This window comes from Bos javanicus, chromosome 9, assembly GCF_032452875.1.
Source record: "Bos javanicus breed banteng chromosome 9, ARS-OSU_banteng_1.0, whole genome shotgun sequence".
In the NCBI taxonomy this organism is placed as follows: domain Eukaryota; kingdom Metazoa; phylum Chordata; class Mammalia; order Artiodactyla; family Bovidae; genus Bos; species Bos javanicus.
In genome coordinates, this window is record NC_083876.1 from 98,124,255 (window position 1) to 98,137,833 (window position 13,579).

Here is a 13,579-nt window from a genome sequence, read left to right on the forward strand (position 1 = left end):
TCTGAGAAATGATGGATGAGGTTGCTGAATTGTAAGGACAGCTCAGGTGTGACAATCCTTTCGGAATGCAAAGTCCTAAATGATGCCAAGCTGTGTATAGTTCCTTCCATACGGCAGAGATAGTAGCTAGGGTGGAGGGGAGCAAGAGATCTAAGGAGAGGGAAGATCTGAGTCCCAGTGCCTTTTCCCCGCAGGCAGGAAAGTCCAGAGCTTCCTCGCCCTACACACACAATTAACTGCTATTACTGGCATCACCGACTCAGCGGACATGAGTTTGAGCAGACTCCGAGAGATGGTGAAGGACAGGGAACCCTGGCATGCTGCAGGCCCTGGGGTCACAGAGTCGGACAACACTGGAGACTGAGCAATAACAACAACAAAGCAGGGCTGATTTACCTTTCATCGTTGTCAGCGAGTCCAAGCTCCCTCCGAGACCAGTTGTTCAGGCAAACAATGAGACTGTATTCAGACTCAAGAGGACGGCAGAGGAAAGTCTCAAAACAACTTTGTTGAGGTCAGGATGTCAGGTTCTAGTGTAAAACAGAGAAGGGGAGGAGTTGAGGGAGTAAATTATAAGGCCACAATCTTGTAAATCTCTCCTGGAAAGGCCAACCTCCAGGAGGGGAGGGGATCTGTTAATCTCTTCTTTCTTGTAACCTTTCACAGGTGGGTAGAGTCAGATTATTTTCCTGTAAACTGATCAAAGGCAGAGGGGCAGGGTTCCCCCAGGCAGGTCATTATGTATGCTTATAACAACAGAAGCAAAGACAAGCAAAGGTTAAAATCAAAGAAATAGATCCAACATGGAGTTAGAATTGGCCTTTTCCTGCAAATCAGGACAATAAGAGATCATTCTGCAAAATGTTCTAATTGTTATTTACCCTTCAAAATTTCCTTTCAAATCTGATTCATTAAAGAGAAAACCAATTTTCTTAATAAAGAGAAACTCACATTATTTTCCTTAATAAACAGAAACTCACATTCTTCCATACTAAAAGAATGTTCTAGTCTTTTAATAAATCCAAACATGATTTTCTAACCAATTCTGTATAATTATTACAAAATCAATTTAACTAATTAAAATGCTATTGATCTTTTATTGAAGTAAATTTAAAAGATGATTTTTTAAAATTTCACAGAAAATGTTTCAAAAATAATAAAAAGATAAAGAAGTTATTATTATATAAATGATTTTGGCCTTCTTACCTAAAGCAAAGTTGTTAGGCCTTAAATAATTGATCTCATTTTTATTGAATGAATACTATCTGACGTCCATTTGGCTAAAAAAGTACAATCAAAGTTGTATTAATTTATGGATATTTAAAAATTTCCTTAATAAACAGAAACTCACTTCAGAAACTTATGGATATTTAAAAATTAAAAGATGCTTACTCCTTGGAAGAAAAGTTATGACCAACCTAGATAGCATATTCAAAAGCAGAGACATTACTTTGCCAACAAAGGTCCGTCTAGTCAAGGCTATGGTTTTTCCAGTGGTCATGTAAGGATGTGAGAATTGGACTGTGAAGAAAGCTGAGCACCGAAGAATTGATGCTTTTGAACTGTGGTGTTGGAGAAAACTCTTGAGAGTCCCTTGGACTGCAAGGAGATCCAACCAGTCCATTCTGAAGGAGATCAGCCCTGGGATTTCTTTGGAAGGAATGATGCTAAAGCTGAAACTCCAGTACTTTGGCCATCTCATGCAAAGAGTTGACTCATTGGAAAAGACTCCGATGCTGGGAGGGATTGGGGGCAGGAGGAGAAGGGGACGACAGAGGATGAGATGGCTGGATGGCATCACTGACTTGATGGACGTGAGTCTGAGTGAACTCCCGGAGTTGGTGATGGACTGGGAGGCCTGGTGTGCTGTGATTCATGGGGTCGCAAAGAGTCGGACACAACTGAGCGACTGAACTGAACTGAAAAATTTCCTTAGAAAATTTTTATTTAATGGTTGTAATGTGGTGATGGTGGTAGTGGTTTAGTCACTAAGTTGTATCGGACTCTTGCCACCCCAGGGACTGTAGCTCATCAGACTGTCCATGGGACTTCCCAGGCGTGTGTAGGAGTACAGGAGTGGGTAGCCATTCCTTTCTCCAGGGGATCTTCCCAACCCAGGGATCAAACCTGAGTCTCCTGCAGTGCATTCCAACATTTAAAAAGGAAACAGTAGGGACTTTTTTGCCTCCTGAAACTTTACTGAATAGCTTATATATTAAGGCATACAGACATAGTCATATCTTCTTTGAGTATTTACAAAGAAAAAGAATACACAAATTAATACTAATTAGCAAATAAAGACAGAAATTGAAGTCGCTCAGTCGTGTCCGACTCTTGGCAACCCCATGGACTGTAGTCCACCAGGCTCCTCTGTCCATGGAATTTTTCAGGCAAGAGTACTGGAGTGGGTTGCCATTTCCTTCTCCAGGGGATCTTCCCAACCCAGGGATTGAACCTGGGTCTTCCAAATTGCAGGCAGATGCTTTACCATCTGAGCCACCATGGAAGCCCCAATTAGCAAGTAAAGCAAAGCATATTGTCCCTTAGCTTTTATGAATGTTTACATGGAATTTACTCCTAAAGAAAGTTTAGTAGTTACAGCATTGAGAAAATTGTTTTAATATTATCGTTATAACAGAAAAAGAAAAAAAAATACATATATATATAAAGGAATTACAACAAGCCCCTTTGGAATTCAATCACAAAAAGGATAGATTCAATTACTCGGGAGGTCTTTTGTGCTTTGAGATAGATACAAAGGAAATGAGAGGCAGACTTGGGTCATCATTAAGTTGTAATCCCATATGGCATTTCCTCCTCAAAGCTTATGAGCTGCAAACCAGTAATTACAAACACACATACACTCATAAATGAGAGATAACTACACTGAGTGAAATGTAAACTGACTTTTATTTATTCACTAATAGTAATTTACAATATTAGTGGCATGACACAGTGTACTCCTCAAGGTCCATATATACCAGGAATTCACCTTATAGATAAAAAAAATCCCATTATTAAAAAGCATGTTAGGCTCAATTAATATAAATTCTTCTGGAACAGGAGAGAGTTCAGCATCAACTTATATCATTCTAAATGCTAATCTACACTCAAGCTTAAAAAATATAAAGTAGACTGTACCCTCAGAATAATACCTAGAACACAGTTAGGATTCACCAGCAATAGCTACTGTATAAACTTTAACCTATTGGCAATTTTTCAGCTATGAATGTCAGAGTTAACTAAAGAGTAAACAAGAACGGAATTAGGATATAGACAAGCACAATTCATTCTCAGTATTTTTTCAAATTAGTTGATCATGAAAGAGCCTATGAACTTTAAGATTTTTATCTAAGACCCTAGGCAGTGACTACCGATGAAATGAAGCTGGCAGACAAGATGAAAAATATTGGTTATTTATGACCTGTGAAGGCTTCCCAGGTGGCTCAACCAGTAAAGCATCTGCCTGCAATGCAGGAGACCCAGGTTCAATCCCTGGGTCAGGAAGATCCCCTGGAGGAGGAAACGGCAACCCACTCTAGTACTCTTGCCTGGAAAATCCCATGTACTGAGAAGCCTGGTAGGCTACAGTCCATGGGGTCGAAAAGAGTTCATTCACTCACTCACTCACTCATGAACTGTGACCTGATCTTCCCCCAGAAATTCAGATTCCAGTGAATTAACTCATAACCTCTTTTTTTTTTTCATAACCTCATTTTACATCCCGTTACTTAAGCTAAAAGGTTGAGTGTCATCTATGAACCTCTCCTTCACATGCCCTCCATATTCAGCATCACGTCTACTGTTTCAGAGACTAAGCTCAGTCTGCTCACTGCACAACAGGCCAGTAAATCCAAGAGACGAGGTGTGGAGGCAAGAAATATGACTTTATTCAGAAAGCCGGCTGGCCGAGAAAACGGCAGACTAATGTCTCAAAATAACCATCTTGTCATGGTCTAAATTCGAGGTTCTTTTCTAGAATAGAGACGAGGGAAAACTGAAAAAGTAAAGACCATTATTTTGCAAATATCTCCTAGAATGGCCAACCTCAGGGAAGTGTTAGTCACTTAATTCTGTCTTACCCTTAGCAACCCCATGGACTGTTGCCTTCCAGGCTCCTCTGTCCTTGGGATTTTCCAGGCAAGGATGCAGAAGTGGGTTGTCATTCCCTTCTCCAGGGGATCTTCCCACCCTGGGATCAAACCCAAGGAATCCAAATCATGGTCTCCTGCATTGTATGTAAGTGAAAGTGAAAGAGTTACTCGCTCAGTTGTGTCCTACTCTTTGCAACCCCATGGACTACATGTAGCCCACCAGTCTCCTCTGGCCACGGAAGCCAGTTCCCTTCTCCAGGGCAACTTCCCAGAGGTCAAACCCTGTAGGTAAGGAATGTATTCATCTCTTTACACAGAGGGGCAGGGTTCCCTGAGGCTGGTCATTAGGGAGGAGATGTGTTAATCTTCTCAGGCAGAGGGGCAGGGTTTCCTGAGGCTGGGGTCATTATGTATGATTATAATAATAAAGGGCTTCCTTTGTGGCTCAGCTAGTAAAGGCTCTGCCTGCAATGTGGGAGACCTGGGTTCAATCCCTGGGCTGGGAAGATCCCCTGGAGAAGGGAAAGGTTACCCACTCTAGTATTCTGGCCTAGAGAATTCCATGGACCCCCACGGGGTTGCAAAGAGTTGGACACAACTGATAATAATAAAAGCAATGTAAAAACAAAGGTTAAAGTCAAAGAAACAGATCCATCAATGAGTCAGAATTTGGCTCTGCCCTGCAACACTACTGAATTGCTTTCTAAATATCAGACCTGACCTGTTAGCACCATCCTCACCACAGCACTCCAGTACAAGTTCCCAAAAGCTTCCTTTCATCCTTACCTGTCCCCTGTAACCACTGCACCCTCACTTCAACCAAGGCATTTGCCCTGGAGAGCACATAATGCCACCACCATCCCCACCCAGCTCTACAATAGTTTACATGCTGCTTCATAGGCATTTATCTCTAATTCAGGTAGCTCAGTGGTAAAGAATCTGCCTTCTATGCAGGAGCAGTTGGAGATATGGGTTTGATTCCTGGGTCTGGAAGAACTCTGGAATAGGAAATGGAAACACACTCTAGTATTCTCACCTGGAAAATGCCATAGACAGAGGAATCTAGCAGGCTACAGTCCATGGAGTTGAAAGAGTCAGCCAGGAATGATCAACTAAGCACAAAGTCCTTCCATTATCTGGCCCCTTCTGACATGGTCCAACCTCAGGTCATACACCCTTCCTCCCCTTAGCATTCTGGCCACACTGCCTTTTATCAGCCCCAGACATGGATCCCCAGGTATTTCTCCCACCACAAGCTTTGGGCAGGTTCTTTCCACTCTTCTTCTGATATTTGGTGTTGCTGTGCAGTTGCTAGGTCTTGCCTGACTCTTTGCGATCCCCTAGACTGTAGCATGCCAGGCTTCTCTGTCCTTCACCATCTCCCGGAGATTGCTCAAATTCATGTCCATTGAGTCGGTGATGCCTTCCAACCATTTCAGCTTCTGTCATCCTCTTCTCCTCCTGCCTTCAATCTTTCTCAGCATTAGGGTCTTTTCCAATGAGTTGGCTCTTCCCATCAGGTAGCCAAAGTACTGAAGCTTCAGCTTCAGTATCAGTGTTTGCAATGAATATTCAGGGTTGATTTCCTTTAGGATTGACTGGTTTGATCTCCTTGCTGTCCAAGGGACTCTCAAGGGTCTTTTCCAGCATCACAGTTCAAAAGCAGAAGTTCTTCAGCACTCAGCCTTCTTTATCATTCAGCTCTGACATCTTTACATGACTACTGGAAAAAAACCATACCTTTGACTAGATGGACCTTTGTTGGCAAAGTGATGACTTTGCTTTTTAATATGCTGCCAAGATGCAAGTATCTCTTAATTTCATGGTTGCAGTAACTATCCACAGTGATACTGGAGCCCAGGAAAATAAAGTCTGTCACTGTTTCCATTTTGACACCATCTATTTTCCATGAAGTGATAGGACTGGAAGCCATGATCTTCATTTTTTGAATGTTGAGTTTCAAGCCAGCATTTTCACTCTCCTCTTTCACCTTCATCAAAAGGCTCTTTAGTTTCTCTTCACTTTCTGCCATTAGGGTGGTATCATCTGTATATCTGAAGTTGTTGATATTTCTCCCAGCAATCTTGAGTCCAGCTTGAGCTTTATGGAGGCTGGCATTTCATATGATGCATTTAAGTTAAATTGATGTATTAAGTTAAATAAGCAGGGTGACGATGTACAGCTTTGACATACTCCTTTCCCAATTTGAAGCCAGTCCATTGTTCTAACTCTTCTTGAACAGTTAGAAGCCGGTTCTAACTGTTGTCTCTTGTCCTGCATAAAGATTTCTCAAGAGGCACACATCTACATTCCCTTCTTTTTCTTCTTTTTTTTTTTATGGTTAGTTCTGAGGTCAGCTATACTGTCACTCCCTCAGAACTCCTTTCCTCACACTTCCTTATAGACCTTTGTGATATTGCCTACACTTGTCTTGGGTTTACTCCTATTGCTCCTTGGAGAGAGGTACTGTATTTCTGACATTCCTGTTCATGTCACACCCATAGCACCTGGTACAGTGTCTAGCAATGGAACATGCCTAATAAATACTTTTTGAAAATTAGCAAGAATGCATGAATGAGCAAAAGAATGAATAGATACAATTATCCATAGTTGATTATCACATCCTTGACACAGCCAGTACTATAGAACAGGGGTCCCCAAATTTTTTGGCACCGGGGACTGGTTTTGTAGAGGACAACTTTTTCACAGACTGGGTGGTGGAGGGGTGGGTATGATTTTGGTGTGGTTCAAGTGTGTTGCATTTATTATGAACTTTATTTCTAGTATCATTACATAAGCTCCACCTCCGAACACCAGGCATCAGATAGATCCTGGAGGTTGATGACCCCTGCTATAGAAGATTTAGTTTCTAATTCAACAGAGATTTGTTTGGTGTGCATGGCATTATGTTTATTTGATAGGTATATCTGTTCAGTATTACAAATAAATAATCAAATCTGCTGCAGTAATAATCACACACGGGTGTGATTAAAATCCCCAATCTATACTAACAAAGCTCCTTAAAACCAAATTTGAGTAAATGAGATGGCTGGATGGCATCATGGACTCAAAGGACATGAGTTTGAGCAAACTCCAGGAGCTAGTGAAGGACAGAGAAGCCTGGCATACTGCAGTCCATGGGGTCACAAACAATTGAATGTGACTGAGTGATTCAACAACAACAACAAAAGTTATGTTAATTCTTAATCAACAACTATTTTTATTCCACTCATTTAATTATTCCAACAATTATTAATACTAAATTTTTAGAAAAACACAAGAAGCTAAGCACCAAAAGAGTCCTTCTAGGAGTTTTCAGGGCAAAGAATACATGCTTCATCTACTGAAAAAGCATGAAGCTATCCAAATTTTTAGAATTGCATATAGCAAAATTCCACAATGATAAATTCCACACAGCAACTTTACTTCTATGAAAAATTTGTTAACTTTAAAAGACTTTAAAGTCAACACTTTGATGTTCTCAGAGTCTCTCTGTCATGGGTACAGTTCTCTAGAAGGATAGCAAAAGGGAACAGCCACCCAAGGAGCCAGTCTACTGGAGAGGATTGCTAGGAACAACACAGAGGCTGCCTAAGCAGGAACCAGACAACTCATCTGATGAACCACCAACAAGCACCATTCCACAGAACTCTGGATTTTAAGGATCTCCTCTTTTCTCTCATTTTTAATAACAACCAACCTTTGCCTTTCAACATTCAGAAGACGAAGATCATGGCATCCGGTCCCATCACTTCATGGGAAATAGATGGGGAAACAATGGAAACAGTGTCAGACTTTATTTTTCTGGGCTCTAAAATCACTGCAGATGGTGACTGCAGCCATGAAATTAAAAGACGCTTACTCCTTGGAAGGAAAGTTATGACCAACCTAGATAGCATATTCAAAAGCAGAGACATTACTTTGCCAACGAAGGTCTGTCTAGTCAAGGCTATGGTTTTTCCGGTGGTCATGTATGGATGTGAGAGTTGGACTGTGAAGAAGGCTGAGCGCCAAAGAATTGATGCTTTTGAACTGTGGTGCTGGAGAAGACTCTTGAGAGTCCCTTGGACTGCAAGGAGATCCAACCAGTCCATTCTGAAGGAGATCAGCCCTGGGATTTCTTTGGAGGGAATGATGCTAAAGCTGAAACTCCAGTACTTTGGCCACCTCATGTGAAGAGTTGACTCATTGGAAAAGATTCTGATGCTGGGAGGGATTGGGGGCAGGAGAAGGGGATGACAGAGGATGAGATGGCTGGATGGCATCACTGACTCGATGGACGTGAGTCTGAGTGAACTCCGGGAGTTGGTGATGGACAGGGAGGCCTGGGTGCTGCGATTCATGGGGTCGCGAAGAGTTGGACACGACTGAGTGACTGTACTGAACTGAACCTTTGCCTATGTTGTTTCAACTGACTTGTATATACCATTTCTTCATCAAATAAGAAAAATGAATGCTAAGACATATTTCCATTTTGTTTCTTAATTGGTTGTTTTCTAGTTTTGCAAAATAATACATTTAAAGAAATTTCCATATGCTTCACAGTACTAGGAAATATAAGAGTTTCGATTTCATTCAAAGGAGAATTTAAATACAGCTGTCTGAAGTGCTCCAGGAATTCCTGAGCATTTTTACATTAATTCTCCACATATAAGTCACTTCAAGTCAGAAATAAAGTGGCTGCATCACAAATTTATAAAGTCTATTTCATGAAATATGTTATCTACTGTATGTAACAGTTATCATCAAAGCCCCGTGAAAGATAATTAATAATCAGCTACTGTTAAAATAAGGGAAGTAGAAACAACTCAAGCACTGAACAGGAAGCCATAAAATACCATTTAGAGTTCCAACTTGGCCATGAACTCATCGTGTGATCTATAATGAAACACTGAGCCCACTTGGACTTTGGTTTTTAAATAAGCAGGTGAAGAATGTGGGCTGTGGGATATCACAGTCCTTGCAATGTTACTGGTTCTAAAGATATTTGTGATATGGTGTATTCCAGCATTACCTGGATAAGACATCTAAGGATAACATTCTTTAGTGTACAGAGAATGGTAAAGCAAGTTTTATTACTAGTTTCTTAATTGATGCAAAAATGCCCATACTTTCACATTTTCTAATATGGTATTTTTTTTAATTCCATTTTTATTAACTTTCTCTTCTCCTAAAAAAAACAAAACTTTCTTACCTACCAAACTATTAGGATCAAATAATATATCTTATAAAAATATTATGTTACTGGCATGTTACGTTTGAGAATTTAACATGCAGATGAAGACTTCAAAATTATGGCCCTCACAGCAACTGTAACTCAGTCTACTGGACGCAGATATGTAGCATCTTCTTATTAGCAGATATGCAGTAAAACGTATGCCTTAATATATACTGTTTATGCAGTCTACATGAATTATGCTTGCTTTGAGGACTATAAAGTTGGAGTTTTCTCCTCAAAACTTTAATTCTTAGTCATAATTTCACATTAACATAAGGCTGGAGCAACATTTTTGTCAGAGTAATTCATATATCATCATATTTCTTTGAAGGAGACACAATAACAAAGTAAAATATATAAAAACAGGAAATTAGAATGTTTTTATTCCAGTCTATATTGAGGCATATGCATATGGTCATGCTTGAAAATTGTCCTAGGGTAGGCACAACATGCTTTCCTAGGGTAGAGAGATAAAACATTGATGTCCTTGCTTAATATCAATAGTAAGCAATAAACACCATATGAGGTTAAAACTTCAGAATGTGATTTTTTTTTCACTAAAATCCTAAGGGTCTATGTTTTGATTTCTAGGTTATATATATAGTCTATGGCATTCATATAACAGAAATTAGTGCTGGATATACATGTCCCAGGGGGCTTCCCCAGTGGTGCTAGTAGTAAAGAACCTGCCTGTCAATGCAGGAGAAAAGAGATACGGATTCGATCCCTGAATCAGAAAGATCCCCTGGAAGAGGGCACAGCAACCCACTCCAGTATTCTTGCCTGGGAAATCCCACGGACAGAGGAGCCTGGTGGTCTACAGTCCATAGGGTTGCACAGAGTCAGACACCACTGAAGCGACTTATTAGCACAGCTACATGTTCCAGAGGCCTGACTCCAAACTGTTGTTGTTCAGTCACTTAGTTGCGTCCAGCTCTTTGCAACCCCATGGACTGCAGCTCGTCAGGTTTCCTTGTCCCTCATTCCCTCCCGGAGCTCGCTCAAACTCATGTCCACTGAGTCGGTGACGCATCCAACCATCTCATCCTCTGTCACCCCCTTCTCCTGCCTTCAATCTTTCCCAGCATCAGGGTCAAATGGACCTAGATAATTTGTGAATGCCTGATAGTCCAACTCCCAGCCTGAAATCAGAAGCTCTGTTATTAGCCCATATGAATACAGCAAACAAAAAACAAATAAAATTCTACAGGGTTCTGGAAAGTCAACTATTACAGTGGAATCAATCACACATGTGGCTATAGAGGCAGAGCAATGGAGCAAAGTGTTGAGATTATGGAAAATTGGAAATGCCTTCAGAGGGTAGCTCCTCTAACCAAAAAAATATGTTCAATAAATTATTACTTGTAATTAGTAACAGTACTCTGCTTAATGAACTCCATGATGGTGATGTCATAACCATATCCAAGAACTAATTTCATGTGTTTAGAGAGTTAAGATATGAAAGATATTCAGCCTATTTATGTTATTCACATTTAAATCTAGATTTTGGCATATTCTCTACCATAATTAAACAAATTAAACTCAGTAAATTAAAATGACTGAAAGAAAACATCTGCAAAATACCTATGGCAAAAAAGGCCCCACAACAATGAATGAGGGACTCTCGATATTGTCTGTAGACCTGACCTCTCTCACCATGACTCCTCTCTCCTGTTACAGTTCAATCACCTGTGGCGATGTGGTAAGGTCAAGAGAGCTCTGGGCCTAAGGCAAATGCCAAATTATTAGGTAACACTATCATCTGAGCATTTCGGTTTCTGCCACTCCAAATCTGAAATGACATGTGTTTCTATCTCACATAATTATTGGAAAGAGATGATGCACTTAGTAAAATTCTAGAATTCAGAAAAAAAAAAATACTAACATAAAATACTATGAGAATAATTCTGAGATTTTGAAGTTACTTACATAAAGAATGCAACATGATGCCAACTCTTGTGACAAAATCAAACACTTGCATGGTACATCACTCTCAAATCCTGCTGAAATTTAACCAGGTGCACTTAAAATTACTACTTTGCACACTGGTTCCAGAGAAGGCAATGGCACCCACTCCAGTACTCTTGCCTGGAAAATCCCATGGACAGAGGAGCCTGGTAGGCTGCAGTCCATGGGGTCGCTAAGAGTGGGACACGGCTGAGCGACTTCACTTTCACTTTTCACTTTCATGCATTAGAGAAGGAAATGGCAACCCACTCCAGTGTTCTTGCCTGGAGAATCCTAGGGACGGGGGAGCCTGGTGGGCTGCCGTCTATGGGGTCGCACAGAGTCAGACTCGACTGAAGCGACTTAGCAGCAGTAGCAGTAGCAGCATACACTACTTACAACACACTATAATGATCTTAATGATTTTTTAGTGGACAGGGACTGTATCTATTCAACTTTCTTCAGTCAAGAGTAGCTCTTATACAAAGGTATTCTTAAGAAAATTCTTGGGAAGAGCCTGTGCTATGCTGTGCTTAAGTCGCTCAGTCGTATACAGCTCTTTGCGACCCCAGGGACTGTGGCCCGACAGGTTCCGCCATCCATGGGGATTCCCCAGGCAAGAACACTGGTGGGTTGCCAGTATTCAATCCCAACCCAGGGACTGAACCCAGGTCTCCCGTATTGTAGCCAATGATAGTAATATAATATTTACTTATAATAAAACAAACTGAACATTCAGCACTCATTGCCATGTAAACCTTATACAAGATAACCTTATGATTTGAATGTAAACCTCTACACATTGCATTCTCAGTAAATTGACTGACAATCAGGTATTTAAGATACCAAAATCACATAAACCACCTGGATTGCAAGTATAGCTCAGGATAAATTGTATTTCAAGGAGCTTAAGAAAAAAATTTAAATAGGTAATTGCACTTAAAAGTTTTTTAAATATTTTAAACAAACACAGGTCTTATCACTTTTTTGATGGAAAACGCAATGACTAGTATATTCTATGGAGATAGGTAGGCAGGTAGATAAATAGAGATGTAAACATATACCTACATATATAGATGCAAAGAACCAAGTTGTAAGAACCTTGAAAATTCTTTAAGTAACATACACGGTTAGTGACTTTAAAAAAGTATAACTTTTTACGGGTTAATAATTTATAATCTCTTACATCTTTATAATATAGTAGGAAGTTAAAGCAGAGAAGGCAACAGCACCCCACTCCAGTACTCTTGGCTGGAAAATCCCATGGATGGAGGAGCCTGGTAGGCTGCAGTCCATGGGGTTGCTGAGAGTCAGACTCGATTGAGCAACTTCACTTTCACTTTTCACTTTCATGCACTGGAGAAGGAAATGGCAACCCACTCCAGTGTTCTTGCCTGGAGAATCCCAGGGACGGGGGAGCCTTGTGGGCTGCCGTCTATGGGGATGCAGAGAGTCGGACACGACTGAAGCAACTTAGCAGCAGCAGCAGCAGCAGCAGGAAGTTAAAGTGTTAAAATATATTCCTTTTTAACTATACTTAAGGAACTAGATCTGATAGATAGAGTGCCTGATGAACTATGGACGGAGGTTTGTGACACTGTACAGGAGACAGGGATCAAGACCATCCCCATGGAAAAGAAATGCAAAAAAAGCAAAATGGCTGTCTGGGGAGACCTTACAAATAGCTGTGAAAAGAAGAAGAGAAAAGCAAAGGAGAAAAGGAAAGATATAAGCATCTGAATGCAGAGTTCCAAAGAATAGCAAAGAGAGATAAGAAAGCCTTCCTCAGCGATCAACGCAAAGAAATAGAGGAAAACAACAGAAGGGGAAAGACTAGGGATCTCCAAGAAAATTAGAGATACCAAGGGAACATTTCACGCAATGGGCTCAATAAAGGATAGAAATGGTATGTACCTAACAGAAGCGGAAGATATTAAGAAGTGGCAAGAATACACAGAAGAACTATACAAAAAAGATCTTCATGACCCAGATAATCACGATGGTGTGATCACTCGCCTAGAGCCAGACATCCTGGTATGTGAAGTCAAGTGGGCCTTAGAAAGCATCACTACAAACAAAGCTAGTGGAGGTGATGGAATTACAGTTGAGCTATTTCAAATCCTGAAAGATGATGCTATGAAAGTGCTGCACTCAATATGCCAGCAAATTTGGAAAACTCAGCAGTGGCCACACGAATGGAAAAGGTCAGTTTCCAATCGCAAAGAAAGGCAATGCCAAAGAATGCTCAAACTACCACACAATTGCACTCATCTCACATGCTAGTAAAGTAATGCTTAAAATTCTCCAAGCCAGGCTTCAG

The 13,579-nt window shown here is 40.6% G+C and overlaps 1 protein-coding gene across 4 annotated transcripts in view; it reads right to left on the minus strand.

The window, feature by feature from the left end:
* PRKN (parkin RBR E3 ubiquitin protein ligase) overlaps nucleotides 1-13,579 on the minus strand; it is a 1,237,035-nt gene that overhangs the window by 1,155,976 nt on the left and 67,480 nt on the right. For 3 of the 4 annotated variants that reach the window (XM_061428495.1, XM_061428496.1, XM_061428498.1), the window contains exon 2: nucleotides 397-530. The exons of the other annotated variant lie outside the window; for it this stretch is intronic. In XM_061428495.1, the coding sequence (XP_061284479.1) occupies nucleotides 397-403 (7 nt within the window). In that variant the 5' untranslated portion in view covers nucleotides 404-530. The remainder of the gene's footprint in view (nucleotides 1-396; nucleotides 531-13,579) is intronic. 4 annotated transcript variants of the gene reach the window in all.